Genomic DNA, 21,843 nt, shown 5'->3' with positions numbered 1-21,843 from the left:
TTATACGCCGATAAATCCGGGGTCGCAACTGAGGCAGGCGGCGGCGGCGGCGGCGGCGGCCGCCAGCAGAGGAGTCCTGGATTTCTGCCAGTCAGGGGGGCCCAAGGGGTGCCGAGCGGTTGCTGAAGACAACCGCTCGGCAACTCTCGGGCCCCCCTGCCTGACAGATATACAGGAATCCTTGTGCTGGCGGCGGCCGCCGCCACTGCCGCCTGCCTCAGCGCTTCAACTCCTGTGTTGGAAGCGTTTGTCTCGGGTGCCGGCGCTTTACGCTGGGCGCCGGCATATGACGTCAGACGCCGGCGCTCAGCAGTGAAGCGCCGGCACCCGAGACAAACGCCTCACGCTTCCAACACAGGAGTTTAAGGTAAGTGACCGGGGCGGGGGGGGGGAGATCCTGAGAAGGGGGGGTTAGGGAGTTAGAGGGGAGATCCTGAGAAGGGGGGGGTTAGGGAGTTAGAGGGGAGATCCTGAGAAGGGGGGGTTAGGGAGTTAGAGGGGAGATACTGAGAAGGGGGGTTAGGGAGGGAGGTCTTACTGTGTGTGTCTTACTGTGTTTGTGTGTGTGTCTTACTGTGTGTGTGTGTGTCTTACTGTGTGTGTGTGTGTGTGTGTCTCACTGTGTCTGTGTGTGTCTTACTGTGTCTGTGTGTGTCTTACTGTGTGTGTCTTACTGTGTTCATAGCTTATTCAGTTATTGTAATAAATATTTTAGCCCATTTTTTAGCTCAAAATATTTTTTCCTTTTTTTTCTCCTCTAAAATCTAGGTGCGTCTTATCAGCAGGTGCGTCTTATAGAGCGAAAAATACGGTATGTTCACACACACTAAAATACCCACACGCACTAACATACAAACACACTTTTACTAACTTACCCAGATATACATGCTAACATACCCAAACACCCATTTTAACATACCCAGACACATCTTCACATACTAACATACCCGGACACACACACACACACTAATACACCCAGACACACATGCATACACTAACATACATACCCAGACACACTAAAATACCCAGGGAGACACACAACCAGAAATATAGCATCAGCCTCTTTCTTAATGGAGAGGCATAATCAACAGGAAGTTACAACGGCTGTCCCATTTTATACACATAAAGTAGGTTTTAGTACATACTGTATACTTATTGTACTTTGTGAATTGTGAAATGTAATGTAGGGTAAGATATTTCCATATTTAATATACAATAAGGTGACCCTCATCACACAAGTTGTAACTTTCAAAGGATCCCCCCAATTATCCCCATCATCTACAGCTAATAACACTGAAAGTGGAATAGGTTACACATGCCAGTCCTGGAGGGGGGACCTCTATGCACTCAACTGCAAGCTCTCTGCAAATATGTTAGCTTTTCATTAGGCCATGAACAGTGCTGCCACCTGGTGGCGGTAGTGTGCTTGCACAGGTGCTCCGCAACATGAAATAATTTTTCCTGGCAGATCATAAAGAAAATTCTAAAATAGTAAGTAAAATGGGGATGTGCATAAAGCAACTCCAAAGCTGATAAATGGAGACTAGATGGTCCAGTTAGTTTTTTTCCTCAAACACAAATATGAAAATAAAAACAGACCACATAAACTGAAACATTGCCCTGAATGAGCATAATTCCTTACACTAGCAGCATACTCATAAAACTGATACCTATCGATACATGGTGTTATTTTACAATGAACAAAAAATCTGTTCTGAACCTGTATACTTCAAAAACTGACTGGTATAACACAAAAGCCTAGTTCCATCAAAACAGGGGATCCCCGCCTTTATGGTAAAGATCTTTGCGTATCGCAGTGCACATCTCTGTGTGCTGGCATATGATGTCAGAGTAGTGTAAATGGGCTGGATCCGATCATCTTAATTATTATTACTGTTATCTTTTATTTATATAGTGTCAACAATTTACACAGCACTTCTTACAATACGTATATTTAAAGGGTATGACGAGAGGTCATTGCCGACCTACATTACTGTGAATTCAGCGCATACCCAGCGAACACCATTAAAAAAACACCCATCTAAGGCATAAATATCTGTCGCACTTTATGGCCATAGATTGCAGAGCCAGCCACTGTGTCAAAGTATCCTAAGTTTGTACATTACTTGGGTACTTATTGGTAATTATTATTCTACCAGCAAATGGACACTCTATACAAAAACCAATATTTCTGCTTTTTTTAATCTAAAATCATTTAAAAGACTAATGTATAACTGCTTCCCTTTTCATTAGTATGGCTGTGCATGTATTTGCATGAATTGTTTCCTTATTTATTTTCTGATTTCTGATATTTGTTTCCTATTTGTCTAATTGTTCTTAAAATTCGATGGTATGAAGAACAATGTATCAAACAGGATGTGTTTTTGAGACGCTGCAAATATTTTTTGACCAATAGATGGCACTAGATGTCTTCAAGAGAATATGGTAGAATCACATACAGCCCTATTGGGATCTATTCACTAAACGGAGAGTTCATTCATTTCGCTATACATTATGTAGATCCAATCCTAGTGAATGGTGCTGTATAATGTATACTTAAATAAATGCTAGGGCCAGGTCCCCCTTCTTGGGGGAGACTCCTACCAGTGTTGGTCCTTCATAATCAAAAGGGATGTATGGAGGTTGAAACCACAACTCTCCTTTCAACTCACCCTTTAGTGAATAAAGCTCTTAGATGTGAATATCAGATATCTTGCATGTATTATGTCCTGATGTAAGATTAGCTGTTGAAGTTGGGGGCCCGGGGCAATTTTTCACACCAGGGCCCCTTGGTTTCTAGTTACGCCCCTGGAACCAGCATGAACTTTTTCAGCAATTTAAGCTACAGTAGCTTGTCTGTTGGATTTGACTACATGGGCCAGCTTCCCCCCCCCCCAAGATTTTCTGACCCAGTTTTCTAGCCATCACAATTTGGTCCTTGTCAAAGTCGCTCAGATCCTTACGCTTGCACATCCTGTACCCTGCTTCTCCAATCTGGAGAGAGGCTGTGCCGGAGGCTCCGTTCCTTTTGCGGAAACGCTCCAGGAGGCATGGTTACCGGAGATGATACTGGGGAGAAGTGGATGAAGAAAGAAGTCAGTGGAACAAGAAGCAAGAGAAAAAGCAGAAATATGGAAAAGTAGACAGGGACACAGGAGCAGTCTGCGGAGGAGGTAGGGAGCCATTGAGAGACAGTACTAAATGAGAGCGTGAGAGTGTGAGTGAATTAGAGTGTGAGAGAGCATAAGAGAATGTGCGGGAATGAGTTTTGTTTTTTAGAAGAAGCCCTCCGAATTTCATCTGAACTGAAAGGGCGAGAAATTGTATTTATTGTCCAAAAACAAATGGACATCATTTGCACGAGTCTTATAAGCACAGTTATATGGGTTTGTTTAATGTACAGAACTGTAAAGTGTTGGATTTGGGAAAAGTGACAGATCTGCTTTAACACAAAATAATACCCGATGTAGTGATGAAGTTAGGGAAAGGCTTGCACACTTCGAAGAATGTTTAACTTAACCCTGGGTTCCAAAGGGGAGCATATTTCATTTTAAAGAAATGCACTGATCCCTCTGGCACTTCAATGGTTAAATTTTCAGCAGCCACGAACATGTACTTGTCACACAGGAAGACTATAATGCAATATTCACGATGCAGTTTCCAAATATTGCTTTAATACTGATAAGTACAAGATCTGAAATAAAACGTTATTTTTTATTACAAACCATTTATAAAAAATACTCCATTTTAAAACTTTCAAAACATTGAACGAACAAAGAAAAAAAAACATGAAAATGTAGCAAACAATTGTACAATACTATATAATCGATAGAAATACATATTTTTTATTTAAACAAAAAGGCATTGTGCTGGAATTTGCCACTTACTGTACAATTTACAGGAAGAAAATATTTTTAGGTACATTTTGCTTCGTGTTACAAATATGTAGATGAATGGAACATTTGAAATTATTTTGGTTTAAAAGCTGGATCAGAGAGAAAAATTTGAAAAAAAGCAGCTTTGCTTGTATATGGTCTATTCAGTGACCAGTGAGCTGGCTCACCATGCCGAGGTTTGATCATATTCGTGTTAATGTATAAGCTGTAGGCCAGGAGTGGCCATCTGGCTCACCAGGTAAATGCCCAGTGGACCGGTAGCCAATAACACCGCACACTTACCCTTACTGCCGTGTCAGCAGCAGACTGCGTGCTTCCGCGTGTGGCCGCTGGATGGATACATGCAGCCATACACCATAAACACCTACGGCCGTACCCTATGGAATTCAATTCTGAGTGGTTTGTAAGTAGTTTTCCATCAATGTCAACATCCAAGGCCATATTTAACATGACTGTTTTTCCAAGGACCCTCCATAAAAGATTTATAACAACTGTTATGAGCATATTACATGTTCCAATTAAATTTTTTTGGCAGATAGTGGTAAAAATGTCCAAAAAAAAAAGTTTCTGGTGCAACGTTTGAAAGGTGGCCTATCACCTTAACTAAAGATGGAATGTCCTTGATGATTGAACATTTTCAGGTTTGATCACCTTTCAGAACGGTGTACTAGAATCTTTTATTTTATTTTTTATATCCATAAACCTCCAGTGCTTTTTCTTCATCCCCAACCTATTGGACAAAGTATGACACTGTCAACAATGCCTCAACTCTTGTAAACCAATTGTACTTATAACATCTTGGGATCAATAAACTCAGGTCATATGTTATATTTGTTGGATTTTTTCCAACGTTCAGGGATAAGTGCTATGCCATCTAGTAGCTACTAATGTTTTCAAAATGATCTACCCAATATCCCTTGGTTGATATCTACAAAGTCGCATTTTGTATTTCCCATTAAAAGTAAATAAAAGTTGCTCATTTTGAGAACATTTTAAGCATAGAAGATTGCTTACATTTTGTTTTTGGAGTTAGATTTCTTCAACCACAGTATTTTAAATCACAGGCTCTACATTGAAAATGTTAAGGTCACCCCATCACCCTAATTAGACAGAAGTCAGGAAGAATTAGGATTTCTTGGGCACCATCTGTAAAATATAAACCTGAAGCTATAACAATTTCCAAAAAATGATTAATTAGTCTGGAGGACGAATGCTTTACCTTCACAGGGAGAAAACAGGGATACCTCCCTGGTATCCAAACAATGAAAAAGATATTGAGCTCTTTTAATAAAGAGGGATTATGCCCCTACTTACTGAACCTTAACCCATGACAAAATAAAAATATATTAAAATATATGGTTAGGAAGATGGCACGCCAAGCCAGATCATTTTTTAGATCAGTAAAGAAAATAAATAGGAAAATCTTTGTTGTAAGGTAGAAAATGTTATGATGAAAGCCAGATATGTTTAAATTAAGTGAAAGAGCTGAAAAACATCTTTGTAGAAAAAACTTGACACTCAACAAGGATTTCTGGACCAAGATCGGCTGGTCAGCAGTTTTACAAATGATAAGGCGACTAAAAATATACACATTCTTATAAGTACGTTAAGTGGTAAAGCACTTTAACGAGGAAGACGGTCACTTTATTCCTAAGGACACAACGATTGTCTATACGAGAACAACTGTAAAATATATTAACCCCTTCAATGCATCCTGGTACTGATGGGGTAAAAATAGTCATTTAATAAAGGGTCTATAAGATCCATAGATATATACATATATGCTACAGGTTATTTATATGATAAAGTCTTGTATTTTAAATGAAGAAAAGATAAAAAAAAAACAGTCAAAAACTTCCTGTTCCGATCACGTAATTGTTCATGACATGAGCTGAGCCAAACAAAGGGCTGGGTTTGGAAACAAAATGCAGGTGGAGGCATGAAAAATGACTTAATTCTTAATTATGTTTCCTGTATAATCTCATCTGTAATCCCAAATCCCCAATTTCACAATACTTAGAAAGTGGGTGCATATTAAACAGGGGTTCAAAAACAGATCTGATATATGAAGTTTTCCTGCAACTTTAGCATGAAATCATACCTGTGTAATGGCTTTTTAGAACATCCACATCTGCTCTAAAATATAAGAGCTATGGTTTGACCCTCTGATATATACACTACACTATATGTACGCATTAAAGATATAAGCAGATGCCTTTCCAAGTGCCATACAGCTTTTATATAAAGCAAAAGACGTCCAGGTCATGTGCAGTGTGCCTGGCGTGGGTTCACCCAATAGCTCCAAAAGTTTATGACCCTTTCATTAGGTTCTAGGCTCCTTTATTGAAAACCCAACCCACGATAAATTCTCCATAACACAAACCTCTACCAGCTTATTAACCTAAGGGTCAGATTTCTATATAACCCGAAGCTTTGTAAAAGCAATTAGAACTCCTTACACGTTTATTTATTCATGAGAAAACAGCATATGGCGTAGTTTGTTTCTCCACCTTTCTGTTTGCTGATTCCTTCTTTGAAGCTGTTTTGCTTCTGTTGATCGGATTGCGCTTTTACTTGACCCCATTTTTTTAAATTTGTTTTTATTTGGAGAGCATATCTTTTTTCTCTCCAAATACCTACAAAATGTTTCCCATTATGGCTGAATGTTTTCCCAAAAATGAACTTCTGTAAACAAAAGAGTACCTGTTTATCAAATGTAAAAAAAAAAAAAAAGAACTGTACAAACTCAACATTTTAAAGTCTTCAATTTCATAATATCAAAATATATAAAAAAAAAGGTTTGGCAAAAGGTTTGTAGATGTCTTTTGAAAATCTGGGCAGCCAGGCCCCCGTGAATGGTAAGTCTTACACAACAAACTCTGGGACTTCATCGTGAGTCAGGTCCAGAGAGAAGTATTTGCTGGCCTTTTTGGCTGAAAGAGGTTCTTGAATGTTGGCCCATTGTTGAGCGAGGCAGCCATGACAATAAAGTCCTTTATCTTCCAAGGGGTGACCACATCCAAACGTGTAGCTTTGGGCAGTGTCCTGACACAGATCAGCAATCTGTAAGAAGTCCTTTTGATACAAGCGGATGTCATCCAGACTTAAGCTGTGACGGTCCGTGGAAGTCTTTGGTTTCCTGCTTGTGCTCTGTAAAAGTAAGTACTTATTTAAGAAATCCGAAAATACGTAAAAAGGTATAACGTTGACTTAGCGGCTAATCCTGGATGGCACTTAATGTCGGAACCCTTCATAACAAAAACAAACTATTATAACCAGACAACCTCACTCGAGATGCTTGATAATTTGGATAATGGCAGTAGCATATGTGATGTATTCCGAGTAAATCTCATGATGCACCAAATTCACTCCAAAGCTGATAACTGAAGCAGCCATTAATCCCGTAATGGGTTCAGTAGTCGGTTCAGATGGCAAGTTTGTCACCAAGGTTCAATTTAATTTGGAAACCAGAATCGCCAATGAAGTAAGAGATGAATCAGCTCAGCTGGAATGAGTATTTGGTATCTGGAATGGTTTTTAATATATGTTTAGGTTTATTAAGTAAGGAAGAAATTCATCAGCCTTTACCACTAATGTGATGTGAAACAACTTCAAAATCTGAATATACTATGAAGACAGAGGTGTTGTTTCTGTATTCTTGACGTATTCTTGACGTACCTGAGGAAGGGAATCAATGCTTTGGCCTCTAAGCTTTACCACTGTTTCTGAGGAGCTGGAAGTTGATGAATTAATTTCCTTTACCACTAACCCTTGAAACAATTATAAAAGTAAGAAAAACATTAGTTCATTTGCGTAAACGTAAGCAGAAAAAAAGCAATGTATCCAAAGATTCCAATAGTTTCCAATTAAGTTACTAGAATTCGAATAAAGGCTTGGGTTTAACAAACGCAGCACAAAACAGAGAAGCACAGATTTTCCCATTTGAAGATTTCTAGATTCGATTTGATTTTTAGAAAAAAAAAAGCCCAAAGGTAAGCAACCACGAAGATCAGTAAAATGTGCGACTGCATCTAGCCCACAGACATCCCTGTTAAACGCAACTGAAAGAACGAAACGCTACTTAAATATTATATAAACTGCTAGGAAACTATTTTTCCTTCTCCTAATTAAAATGTATGCAGAAGATTTATCATATAAATAAAAAATTAAGATAATATTTGGGTGTAGGAGTTACTTTTTCACTTTTTTCTTTTTGTCTTCTCTTGTTTTTGGGCTCCATGCATGTATTTCCTTAATCATTCAATCTTTAGTTTTTTTTTATATTCATATATTGGGAACACATTTAAATCCTAGGTTGTTTTCGGGGGTTTGGAATGGGATGCTGCATTATAGTAATAGACTGATGGATGTCCCTTATGGCTCACCTGTATGCCCATTTAGTTGTTGTGAGCTCAGCATATCTTCAGTAATATAAATACATAGATCAGGACTGATATCCAATGGCAAGTCAAGGTCCTTTGGGTCATCAACCAACATTTCTATCTCTGTAAACAAACAGTTGAGTTTAGGGACCATAAAGCGATACTAATTGCAACCTTTTCTGTGTTAGTTTTCCGCCAATATGGCTTCACATGATGGTAACTAGTGGCCTGGTAGTTAAAAAAGAATGTAATAAAATATATATATATTTTCTAACTATGAGCTAATGCAATGGATGGCAAGTAATCAAAGCCAGTTAAGTAAAAGGATAATGAGCCTTGAAAAGGGATTTGCAGATAAAGAAGTAAGTTCAGAGTTTTTGTAGCACAGAAGAAATCAATGATAACTACTGTTAGTCTGGAACACCGCAATACTATGGCTTTGGTGGTAGTCACCTAGTAATAGTTTGCGCTCATGAGAATTAGGATTGGTAATACAGTCAGAACATTAATTTGTGAATCAAAATGAGCATGGAAGTTGCATGCGCAGCCAGCACATCTATCCATTTAAATTACCATCATCCTGCGAGTCATCGTCCAATCTGTCCTTGCCGACACTCTCTGCTCCGGAGGTATGGGAGCTGCTATGGCTGGTCATGGAACTGCAGGTTTTCAGTTTGCGGTGCAGCAAAATCCCCGAAAAGCTGTCCTCCGGCCCGATATCCCTGTGCTTGGTATCGGCCTCGATCCCCGAAGTGTGCGAACTGCTGTGGCTCGCTGTGGAGTGCCTGGAGAGACGCTTGTGCTTGACGCTCCCTGCGCTGCTGCCGCTGGCACAAGATCTCTTATCCAATTGGTCCATTTCATGGTCCAATGTGTCGCTGATGTAGGACTCCCGATACTGTTTCTTCTCTAAAAACCAAAAGATGCTATTTTAGAAATGAACATCATCCTACAGTCACTTCATTAGAAAGAAGAGAGTAACAAGGACTTTACTGAATCCATGTGGGATCAATCAATGTGCCTGGGGTGGGTGATTTATAAATGTTCAACGGTAAAAATTGTATAATGGAAAACAATGATGTTAGAATGGCTGCCTTTGGAATGTGAAAGGATTTCTCTATTGGCGACACCGTGGTATGTGTTGAAGTGATTGTTATAATGGTCGGTGGTTTAGCAGAAGGTGCCGAGCCAAAGTTAGAAGCCCAGTAATGTATTGCCTCAAAACATGTAGCTAACAATGGCAAGGGCAACAATTCTTAATGTGCTTCGTCATCCCCAGTCCAATGTATATCTGCGAAAATAGACTGTATAGAAGCACGGAAACGATACAATCAGGGTGTAAACCCCAAACCCTTGTTTTTTAGGCATCTGTCTGCAGAACTGAAAGTAAAATAAAAATCAAAGGTCTAACGTTCATTACTCTTTGGTCTTAGATTCAGGAGCCACATGTCTGTCTGATGCATGTTCCAATCCCTTCATTGCATTGGCCTCTACCCAGTGGTATTTGTACCTTTGGGGCAGCCCTAGGGCAGCACCCCCAGTAAACCCCTCTGCCGTGGTTGGCATCTCAGGTACATTAAAAGGAGCTGAGCGCCTTTAAGAAACAAGCCCTGAGATATGAGCGCTGTTCATTACTTCTCAAGTCTTTTCCCGCGATGTGCTCAGTATGCGTGCAATTTGCAGACCTTCCTGTTGTTCTGGGACATAGACGTTAACGATGGAGACCTTACGCAGCAGTGTGATTCCTAATGAAGCCTGCAGTCTATGCTGAAATCTGCTTACGTGTTATCTTATGTAAATCGGTTTTATTGTTATCTCTGGATTTTAGCTCTTGATCTCTAAGGAGGAGTGTCACCAAAGAGATGTCTTAAGTATTTGCAGATAAAAGCGCATACAAAACGTGAGCTTCTTATGTCTGTAACAGTCTAAAAAGATATACAGAAGGACACAGTGTTGATCTCATTACATTTTTCAGCCGGTGATGTACACTTTCCATACCTTCATTCTCCTCGAGCTTCCTGACTTGGCGCAGGACAGGCTGCAGGTTCATGTACAGTCGGTGGCTATTACTGAGCAGCTGAAGGAGATGTCGCGATCGCATTGAGCAGCCAGTGTAGTAAATTAATTTCCTGGCCGAGGGCAAGCCATCTGGTAAGATCTCAAACTTTTTACCCTGGAGGAAGATCACACAGACATTTTTCATATCCAGGACACGTTTCTTAATAAGCGGTGAAATAACGCTGCACTGAGACGGGTTACAATATTCCTAACAATGTAACCTTTTTCCGCTAGCTGAGAGAGATATGGCCAAGGAACAGAACATCAACACTGATGGAGATATATAGACTATAGGAGTATTAAGAAGAGGTTAGCGAATACACAGAATGTATAGCTAGATAGCTAGGAGCAGGTGTATTGCAGTCATGTCTTCCAAGGTCAGGCAACCTCTAGTACTCCAGCTGCCGTAGAACATGAATGTCTGATTCAGGCCAAGACCTGCGGCAGCACGGCCTGACAGATGGCATCAATGCCACCAGCCGTGCATTTCCCACAAAGATATATGTGTGTCTTGTAACGCAGATCTTTGCTGAGACTCCCCCATGACCATCGCTTTAAACATGACAAAATCCCAGGGATCTGAACAGTATACAGAAAGAATCTCGGTTCTCCACTGAAGAGCTTCTCCCAAAGAAAAGAATAGGTGGAAATTCGCCGGTACGTCAGAGATCAGCGGTTGAGATTATTATTGACACTCCAAGTCCTATCATGCTAAAACGTTTTTTCTTTATTTTGCAGCTGCTGAGCACCTTCAAGTGCGTTTAATATATTTCTGCCTAATTCAATGAAACTTTCAGATCATTTAAGGCATCCATCAAAACGCCCCGCTTTTCCCCTATAATAGCAGAGAGCAGCTGATTAATCCAAGACTTCTGGAGCCTACAGCTGTATAGATCAGCATAAGTAGCGTCTGTGACCAGTTTTTTTACATTAATACGTGGAATGATACAAGAATAGCCACAAGCAAACTGCCTGCTTTATCTCAATATACAACTGAATGTTTATAAGAACCGCAACTCCTATGCCCCTAAACCAATATAAAGATACCTGCTGTCTGTAATAACTGCTTAACACTGCCAAGCCGTTTTATTCTGTGCATTCTATAGAGATTGCATGCTGTAGAGGGTGGTGTTAATACTTAATACCCTGTTTCTTAGTTCATTTATAGGAATATAGCTACTCCCGGCCACTGTTCTTTTACACCTCGTCATGCAATCTATTCTTGCTCATCTCATTGATCCATCTCACTTACCACAAACACAAGTTTTCCCACGTTAGTCCAAGGAAAGTCAAAAAGTAGTTGCTTTTCATCTCCTGTACCCTGTAAAACATAATAAAACGCAAAAATACTTACTGCAAACATGGACTTAAGCCTTGTCATTGGACCCAAATCAAGCAGGATTGTTCACATCACAAATAATCCAACAACCTAAACTGTCCTCTCATTGTAAACACTTATCAAAAACCCATCATGCATGGGAGTTATCATTATCGACTTAGTTCACCTAGAACACTAGAAACCATCATGTTTGGCCAGCTAGAGTCTCATTAGGTCCATCATATTTTTTATGGTGGTCTATGAGGAGAATGAAAGTAAATATAACCTCCAATGACAAAGATCTCTCTTTCTTAGATCTTATGCCAGTGAGTGAGCGTGACATCATAGTCTGAAGATGATGAAAACAGGACAATACAGACATCTTCTCCCTCACCTTTCCCTTCTCCACAGGTACGAACATCCCCATGTGTGGGCCAATGTGTATTATTAGTTCTCCCAATAAAAGGATATGGTGACCCTATAAAACCCAGTGGTAGCTGGAACAATACTTATCTCATATGCAACTATTGCCAAAATGAGTATTTAAATTCATCCTAAACCTAGCAAATACCAAAAAATGCTACCAACCTGAAAAATTTGGATCCCTCTCAAAGTGAGTCCAAGGATCAAGGAGGCTTCAGTCTCTCTTTTGTCCTAGGGAGGAAACCACAATGGGATGAAGTCACATTCATCCAATCTTATCACTTACAAATTAAAGATTAATAAAGAACTGTCCTTCCGGCATAAGTTCCAGATATTCAAAGATGTTTGTTGGCCAAAAAAAGGGGGAGAAGCTAAGACAATGATAAAGAGATATTAAGACTATGGGAGAACACAAAAGTTTCCATTGTGTCGTTATGGGCTGTATAATGGAAATTCACGTTTATGGAATATGTATATATGGTCTTTGCGTGGAGTGTACATAGAACATATGATAACAATGTATAGGTTATAAGGAGGCAGGAGCGTTTGTGACATCCGTTACCTTGTATAATCTGTAGTAATGTACAGCAACGTCTTCGAGTCTCGCTGCCTCCTTAATGTACATAAGATGAGCCTCAGACACTGTCAGAGCAAATTGGTCGCGGTGGATGTTGGGAATGTGTTTCAGGATGTAATCTTTGCCTCTTTTCTTAATCACCTGGGTCAAGAAAAACAGAGTCAAGATGCAAACAGTGGCGCCAAGAATCAGAATATATTAGTAAATAAGAATCAGTACTTTGTATGCCTTGTAATTCGGTAAATCAAAGATTATATGTTTTCTTGTGTTTTCTTTGTAAAAACAAAAGTATCTGTTGAGTAAACCAAGGAACTCTTTGAGTGTAAATAATCCTGCATTATATATAATGAAAGCTGCTTTTGGTCTAACGGACACGGAAATCTTAGGGCTTCATGGACAAGATTCTAGTGACGTGGAGGCCATTTGAGATCCGTTCACTGTGAGAAAACAACCTCAAAGCATTGCTAGGAAAAGAGAGGAAAACCGACAGAAGAAAGAAGAAGCAAAGTACACGAGGAAAGTTTATTTCAAAGAAAATGTACGTACCCAAGGAGGGAAATAAGCCTCTGGATCAAAATATTTCCCATAATGCTTGTTTCTTTTGAAGTTCCCCAGGTCAGCTTGCAGCGCGAAGGCGGCCAGCAGGAAGTAGGCCTCCTCTCTCTGCAGGCACTGCGAGAGTAACACTTGCTTTCTTAGGTGCCAATAGTAATAATATCTCGCTGTTCTGTCGCTACAATCAAAGAACAAAAAATGAACTCATAAATGTGCTCATAAAAGCTTTCAGATGAGCAATGCATCGGTCGCCTCTCCTCAAAAGTTATCTATTCTACAAAATTGCCATTTCCCATAGATTCCTGGAAACTAGAGCTTTTTTGTTTTTTTTTTTAGATAAAGTATAACTATTCACGGCCCCAACACAAGGAGACTTTTTTTCTTTGCTACAGTTAAGCAACCCGAATCTGTTTTTCTTAAAGCATTTGGTTACAATATCTCCTGCTAAGTGCATTTCCCTCGTATGACGGACTCCAGATGTTTGTGGAATTGCACGGATGTTAGTGACAACCCCCCCCCCTCTCGAAAAAAATCCAGCCGTTTGGAACATGTGACACGGATCACCACCGAAAACATCTGTTATGCAGCCGCTTTGACGTGTGTTACCATTCAGCACAAGGCTTTCAAGAAAGACAAAATCTTTACATATGTTAGATGTCTGCAGCCGATCGGTTATGGCTTCTCACGTTTTCTATCTGTGATGCAATTTTTAAACTGTCTGCAAATAGCACAACGATATCCACTAAGAATACATCGGAAACCCGACTGCAAGTCCTACATACATTCTATGGAGTACTTCATGCTATTAAAAATTATGCATCTCAACAAAAAATTGGGTTTTCTGCTATGCCAACTTGCCCCGTGGTTGACAAAAGTTTGTAAATCTGGCCAGAGGTTGATGAGACTTTGGGATATGTCATAGAAGGTTCTTGGCTGACTGAGCGTCATGTCTTAGGAGTTCACCTTACAAGGTTCCTCTCTAATTAGGGAAACCTCTAGACCTGAAGATCTCTCCCTTCTCCTCACACACCCGCACCCTGCTTGAACCAGCAACTTAACATTAACAGGAGATAAATTACTGGGGATAAATAATCATGTAGATCCTGAGAACGGGAGATGAAGATGGCTGCCCTCATAGTATACACATAAAGTATATATATAAGGTTTGAGGTGTTCCACGGCAGGTAAAATGGGTAGACTGGATGGGCCGAAGCATTCTGCAAATGCAGGATTTGGGAGAAGGGACACCACTGGCCAGCTTGTGACCCTAAAGTTGACTTTTGATCTGTACTTGATCCCGAAAGTGACACATTTATCTCTATGCCTTTTAGTGTTTCACACTTTAACTTGTGAGGAGTCATTCTAAATCAAAGTGTGCTTACAAGCTGGTTAATGGGTATAAAAGCACCGATTTATGGACAGTTGTAAAAATCTGTGAGAGGTGATGAGTCCATGCAGTAGGCGTCTTGTTTTTGCTTGTAGAACAAATGTCCGCATTTGTTTACTTCTGGCGCCCGCTCAGCAGGATACCAAGAGTTATATGGGAACCATTATCCAAAGTGTTCTAAACAACCATTTAACAACCCAATTTACTAGATCTGTTTTGGTAAATTCCTTGGCAATTTGGTGTAACAGGATCCCCCCCCCCCCCCTACAACCAGTTACTAGTATTCTAATAAAAATAAATACATTGTTGTTTATAAATGCCATGCCAATTACTGGACCAGAAAGCAGGTAAAAACATTAGCTGTAATGAGTCAATTAAAAGCTCTTAACTATTTCTTAAATAGTTTTTCTTATCTATGGTTGTTTGTTAGATGTAGAATAAATTAATCAAGGACTGGTGAACATTGGGAACGTTAAGATTCTACCAAATAACCAGAATATCCATCTTGGTCTCGCAAATTAAAAAAATACATTAAGTTACATTATTATTAAAAGAAGGTTTGTTTAAAGATCCTTGGCATATGACTTAACTATTTCCTACTACAATTCTTATATAGAAACATAGAATTTGGCTGCAGATAAGAACCATTCGCTCATCTAGTCTGCCCATTATTCCTGCTGTAAAGTTTATACTTCAGTCTTGTGCTTAAACCATTTATGTTAAAATTAATTTACTGTATTACCGCTACCATTTCTGCTGGGATGCTTTTCCATTTATCTACCACCATCTCCATAAAGAAAAATGTGCAATAACATCGGCACCATATTTTATGGGTCCTTCATTCGCTAATGAAAACAGTCTAACCCTACTTTTGCTCGACATGCACAATGGTGGAACTGGCGAGGACATCTTTTGCGGGGCTTCTGGTCTTTAAACCAGAATGGTAGTAATTTGCCATGGGCTTGGAACAGAACCTCCCATTTAAGTGGTCAGAGGGTTCTTATGGCACTCTGATGATGGGGGTGCTTCAAAAGTACCTACAACAGAGGTTAAGATATCTCCAAGTGGAGGTGTACATGGACAAGGAGCTAGAAGCACAGGGTTTGTCTGTTGTCTGTTGATCTTATATGGTATAAACTCCATGGTGAAAAAGAATTCATGAACAACATATATTTGAGGCCAAATATGTTATCATTATTTGCACTTTATAATCTCACCTTATTAATCTGCCATTTTCAACATAATATTGAACTCGGAAATGGATGATCATAGGAGGGCCAAACTGGTCAATACCCTGGTGGGGTTAAAAAAAAAAAAAAAAGATTAACAAATATATTTCACACACAGATTCATATATATATATATATATTTACTGTATATAGTATACAATACGGTATATAATATACAATAATATTCAACAGATACATTCACCATTTACAATTAAAATATGTATGTTATATTAGGTAGGCAGGTATACAGTGGAGTACTTAGGAGGGGTGGTCCGCTCTGGGTGCCACTCATCAGGGTGACAATTGCCCTCTAGGCCGATCGGACGAGCCCTTTGTGAAATTTTTTTAACCAGCTCTGGGAAGCAGGAAAGCAGAGGGGTCATGTAACATGAGGATACCAAACCCCGTGGTAATTGTGTGTGAGCATGGATGTGTATGTGTGAGTGTGTGCTTGTGTGTGAGCATGGATGTGTATATGTAAGTGTATGTGAGCATTCATTGATGTGTGTGCATGAGCATGAGTGTGTAAATGTTTGTGTGCGAGCATGACTGTGTATGTGTAAGTGTGTGTTAGTGAGTGTGTGCATTGTGTTGGAGTGAGTGTGTAACTCTGTGCAAATGTGAGAGTGTGTGAAAAAATATATGCCAGCACATACATGTGAGTTAACATGGGGTGCAGGAGGCCGAAGGGGTGTGTGCAAGATATAGGTTCTATCCCGGGTGCCAAACACTCGGGGTACGCCCCTGCAGATATATATGTATATAATTAAATAAAGAATATTATAGTGGTGCATATGAGGTATGCCTGCTTCATACGTAATTATACCATGATGGCAGCTGGGTTTCTGGTGGCAAAGTCCTCCTCTAAGCTCTCTGTGACTACGATCATTTGCAATAGCAATCCCCCTACAGCTCCTTATTGAGCGTATCTATCCAAACCCGGGGGGCACCGAGTTGCCACCTAATCCAAACAGGATTTATGTCACATTTTGCCTTGTATCTCAGAGACGTGAATCTGCAAACAGCTGAGCTTCCTACCGCACCATCCACAGATACTTTTCATCAGCATTCTGCCAACGGCAAAAATTCCTCAGAAAAGCAAGCCAAGAAATTTGTTGAGCAAACACAGCGCACGGAGGGACATACCTTACTGGCCTCTTTCTTCCACTCCTTCGGGCAGTATTTATAAACCTTCTGGGAAAGTTCCATGTAAACATGTTCATTGTCTGTTCAAAAGAGATACAGAGAGGAGAATGTACTTAATCTATTTACACAAGTACATTTCATTCGAGACAGCATGGTGCCAGTTAATTCATTCTATAGTTTATCCCTAATATTCTAGTGCTATGTCCCTACAAACTCAAAGAGTTAACTAAAAGATCATGTAAAATTTGCTTTGATTATATCAGTCAGTATATAACAACAACTTTATATTATATAGTTTAATATAGGGTATCCTATAGTAATATACAGTAAGTATTCTTGTTGTACAGCACTGCAGATTCTGTTGGTGCTATATAAATAAAAGTATCACATACAAAGTAAAGTTATATTGTTATTATTTCTGTTCAGCCTGCTGCTTATTACTAACGTTTCTGATGATAGATCCACTTAAAATATTCAAGTTGTCTATGATAAGTAACTGGCTGATGCTGAATGTGCAAACAGTGGCTATTGAGGGTATAAGCATGATGGTTTTAGCATATATTTTAAAATGATTTAAGTCTTCAGTGCCTTAAAATAATAAGGCTCACTTGTCGATGACAAATAAAGCTAAAACATTTGTTAAAAGGAAGATTGGGCTACGCAGAAAACACCAAGGTCCTCCATATCCCTAAAGTAACTCCATGCGGTCTCCAACAGCTGTTTATTAGCTCTGCTATTCACATGGGCTGATTCTTTCAGCTGGAAGCTATGCTTGGATTATGTCATTCCTCCCATTACTGCGACCAAACACTACTATGAAGTCACCAATCTGGGACGTTAAAGTGGCACGTTGTTCGCTTGTGATTTTTGAAGCCCATCTTCAGATCTGCCCCCTCCATGTTAAGTCTTCTTCTGAACCGTTGGGTGGAATTCCAGTTCATTGGAATGTGACTTCTGCAGGATCCATCTAGCAGGGCCTGCCTCAGCTGCGTTCATTAATCATCACACTAAACATGTGTCAAGCTGCGGGCTTAACCCCAAAAGTGCCAGAGAGGGGTGTTGGCATGCCCTGTTGTTAGTGATGCAAGCATAGCAACTTTTTGGTATTTCAAGGGTTACTCGCTAAAGCATTTAATGTGAAGCCCTAGAGAGACACTCAAGCAGTTATTATAGCACTGTGGAATACGACGGCGCTTTATAAATCAATAAATCATTATGTAAAGCATATGTGAAGGATTGTACCCCCCACCAAAAATATATATTATGATAATTCTCAATAATCACGTTTTCTTTTGGAGGAGGTGTTGGGAACTATTCATACCTAAAGACAACCTGTCGTGTTAAAATATGTTTTGCTAGTTAAAAAATCAATATCATCAGCCACATGTGGTTAATTGGACTGAATTTCCCATTAGGGGAAAACAAACTTGTTATCTAATTTTGAGATTGCCACATTCATTCTGAAGAGATGCAAAAAAAACAAAAACTGCCCACAAAGAAGAAGAACTAGGTTTCCCCTTAACCGTGGGCTGGATTAGATTTTGGCAAATTAGATTTTCATTTTTTATTACCTTTTTTCTATCTCACTTTTGTATTCATTTATTTATTATTCTCTCTATGAAAAAAATTGGCATTGTATTACCCAGGATTATTGCATCTCTACTAAAAGAACCTGGCCCAAAACTCATACTTAAACATTCATTTATACTTTGCCATGGTATACGATATACTGTCAATGTCTTGACAATACTAGGGAAAAATATTGTTTTAACACAAAAAGCTTATTACAAATAAGGATGTTAAATAAACTGAACAGGGTGTTGGGTTTACTTACATTTAATCTCTATTTCTCAGAACAAGAAAACTTGTATTCTAAAGAGTTTTTATGTGTGAATATAAAACTGGATTTCCAGCTTATTTTTCTCTTTTTTGTTAAAATGTAGATTTTTTTAAAAGGAGGATTTATGTGTTATTGTAACATAAGAAAAAAATGGTCAAAACAATGAGTTTATATTTTGCCTGGGTAGTACCTGGCGTTATATCCAACTCATGAATCAAAACTGTAACATTTATAACAATCCGGGTGCTTTCAGAAAATGTCAAATTTATAAACAAAACTATCATAAAAGTGGCCACTTTCAGTACATTGATTTCAACCGTTATTGAGCAGAACATTGAAACTCCTCATCTAAAACGGACAAAGGTAGAATATAATATAGACGTTGTAGAGGTAAGAATGTCCCATTTGTTTAGTTTAAAATTGGGATCTCAGATCTCCAGATTGTTAGTACATAAACTCCATTCACACTCACCAGTTCTTTTACTTACTCTGTATAACACTGAGGCCAAAGAGATGACAGTCTTTCAATCGGAGAAGATCACATACTTGGACAAGTAACTCCTGGCAAAGTGCTTTAACCTGGAATATATGACATATTGTTTAAAAATTGCATTTACACACCGGGAACATAAATATATTTTTAGAGCGTCCCAACCTGTTTAAAGGAGGATTGTGGTTTTCAGCGGTAATTTGGGAAAATTCTGGAGAAAACGTTTCAGTTTTAAGTCTCCATCCTACATACCAAGTGTACCACCAAGTATTTTATTAAAAGTAGCATTTCTGGTGTTATTTTTTGCTGTATGTTTGCTTCTGGTCTTAGACTTGATATATATATATATATATATATATATATATATATATATATATATATATATATATATATATATATACTGCTATAGGTGTTGTGTCAGTATACAATTTTCTAATAGATTTCTGAGATGTATATTTATGTTGATATCTCTTTATGGGACATATTTGTTCTTTGAGCACCATTATTACTTTTCTGATTTATTGCTGTTGTGATGCCCTTTGCATTCACTAGTGCTGTCTTTAAAAACCCAAAGAACCGACTTACATTTATAATAACATTTAAAGTGTCGTCGTTAGGTAGGAAGACACAAATGCTTCGTCGGTCCTGCATAACTCTGTTGTTCTGGAAGTTCAGTTTGCTCATTTTGTTCTGGGCTAAGCCTGGAGGTCACTGTGGTGCTTCAATCCCTTGTAGGCACCTTACATCCTTAGAATGGGATGGACGTTTCTTCATCATCATCATCATCATTGTGGTCATCATTCTACATAGAGGGGGGGAATTCCTCTAATCATAAACGAGCACTGTAAAAAGATTTTAAGAAAAGGTTAAAACCACTGAAATTTCTGTTAAAATCCAACAGATCACACAAATTTAGCCATTTATTATCTTGACAACAAAGGTCTCTAAACAGCAAGGAACATATTGATTTGAAAAAGACTAATGTTACCTTACAACAGATTCATCAACGTAAAGAAAAAATAAATATTATTATTTATAGATTTTTTTCTTACACGCAGCTAATCAGAAATACCACACAAGCAGGTTTAATGAATAATTGATGGAAAGAATAATGGCAATGAATAATTCGAAAATTCATTCTACTGGGAAATAGCTGAGGTTGGCTTATTACTAAAATAAATAGACTAAAGAAAGCCTTTCTTTTTGTTTGCATTCAATGTAATGACAAACGTAAGTCCCGGACATAACACTGGTTTGAGTTTGAAATTAAATAGTTTTAATTAATTATTATTTACTTTTATTTATAATATACATCTTTCCATTAATGGAGTGTTCATCCAATTTTACATTAAGAGAGTATTAAAGTTGTTTAGTGTTAATATTTGAGCGATTTGAATATATTTTTGTTTAGGCATTTTACCAGCATGCACCTGACTTCCAGCTCCTGATTGGCTGATCATTTCAAATATTTGTAGGTCTTGGTAACTTGTGTTATAACATGCAGAGAGAGAGACGGAAAGGGTAGAAGGTTTACCTATAGCGCATCCTGTCAGTTTCTGAATGTGTGTCTTAGTGTTGAGTGTCTAGTTGCGTTAGTGTGAGTGTCTGGGTGCGTGCATTAGTGCGAGTGTCTGGGTGTGTAAGTGTCTGGGTGTGTGTTAGTGCTGTCGAGGTCAGGCTCTGGATCCACCATCGTCCATTTGTTCATTTGTTTTCCACGTAGAAACAACATAAAATTAATTAAAATTGATTAATTAAAATATGGTATAAGTTTGAGAGTGGGATATAAATGGACGGGGTTGAGGAAGGGTGTTCCGAGGATGGGGTGCTCCAGCATTAAGTCCTACTTTTTATATTATTGTATAAAACAATTTAAATTCTTTCTGTGTAATTTCATTTTTCTCCCTAATTTTGGCTGTGAAAACACATGCACCACTGCTATCTCGCTAAACAAAATCTTATAGTGCCGCAGAATATAAACCTATCAATAAATAAATGTTATCCCATGGCTGAGGGTTTTTATTTCTAGCAAAGGCTTTTAACGCCTGTTCATTAAGGTAAGTGTTTTAGGGCTTTCTACCAGGACAGGTCACCTTTACATTTGAACTATTGGACAGAAAGAATGCTAATTATTTCTCCTTTGGGATTCAGAGGCACAAATTAGTTGCACCCCCACCTAGAAGGCTAAATGCCATCCTCACAAGGCCACTCCAGCATTCAGAGCACATGGGGGGGGGGGATTTAATGCGCACTTTGCCAAACATGATAAATGGTGACATTTAATCTATAAAAACAGTATTTTAGGGACATGTGGTTTATGGAATACTGTTAAAGCAAGATTTTTGTTTTCTCTGAAAGCTCCATATCTCTCGATCTGTGACACGTTGGGAACATTAAACCTTCAGGCAACAGAAGAGACATTGATTTCTCCTGCCCACTGCTGTAACATGTCCATACCATACATTCCCTAAATCCTTAGCCTACAGTCACTACAGAAATAGCCACATCTAACTTTTATACATCGCCACAGCCAGGGTTAGTA

The 21,843-nt window shown here is 38.8% G+C and overlaps 1 protein-coding gene across 2 annotated transcripts; it reads right to left on the bottom strand.

Annotated features, from left to right (window-relative positions):
• Positions 1-6,761: 6,761 nt before the first annotated feature.
• On the bottom strand, positions 6,762-19,985 carry LOC149279459 (FERM domain-containing protein 6-like). 2 transcript variants are annotated; one of them, XM_089501153.1, is made up of 13 exons: positions 19,887-19,985; positions 19,300-19,390; positions 16,951-17,051; positions 15,814-15,890; positions 13,201-13,387; positions 12,640-12,795; positions 12,243-12,308; positions 11,589-11,657; positions 10,277-10,451; positions 8,852-9,187; positions 8,282-8,401; positions 7,575-7,666; positions 6,762-7,046 (listed from the first exon to the last, which is right to left on the bottom strand). In XM_089501153.1, the coding sequence occupies exons 1-13, from the start codon at positions 19,983-19,985 to the stop codon at positions 6,762-6,764; spliced, it is 1,854 nt and encodes a 617-aa protein (XP_089357279.1). The 2 variants fall into 2 exon arrangements, with proteins under 2 accessions (XP_089357279.1, XP_089357280.1); XM_089501154.1 differs by having other exon boundaries at positions 16,972-17,051.
• Between the last annotated feature and the right edge of the window lie 1,858 nt (positions 19,986-21,843).

Source organism: Sceloporus occidentalis, unplaced genomic scaffold (assembly GCF_023333645.1).
Source record: "Sceloporus occidentalis isolate IW3139 unplaced genomic scaffold, rSceOcc1.0.p SCAF_165, whole genome shotgun sequence".
Classification (NCBI taxonomy): domain Eukaryota; kingdom Metazoa; phylum Chordata; class Lepidosauria; order Squamata; family Phrynosomatidae; genus Sceloporus; species Sceloporus occidentalis.
Note: the sequence above shows the minus strand (reverse complement) of the source record. Positions and strands in the feature narration are given on the sequence as shown.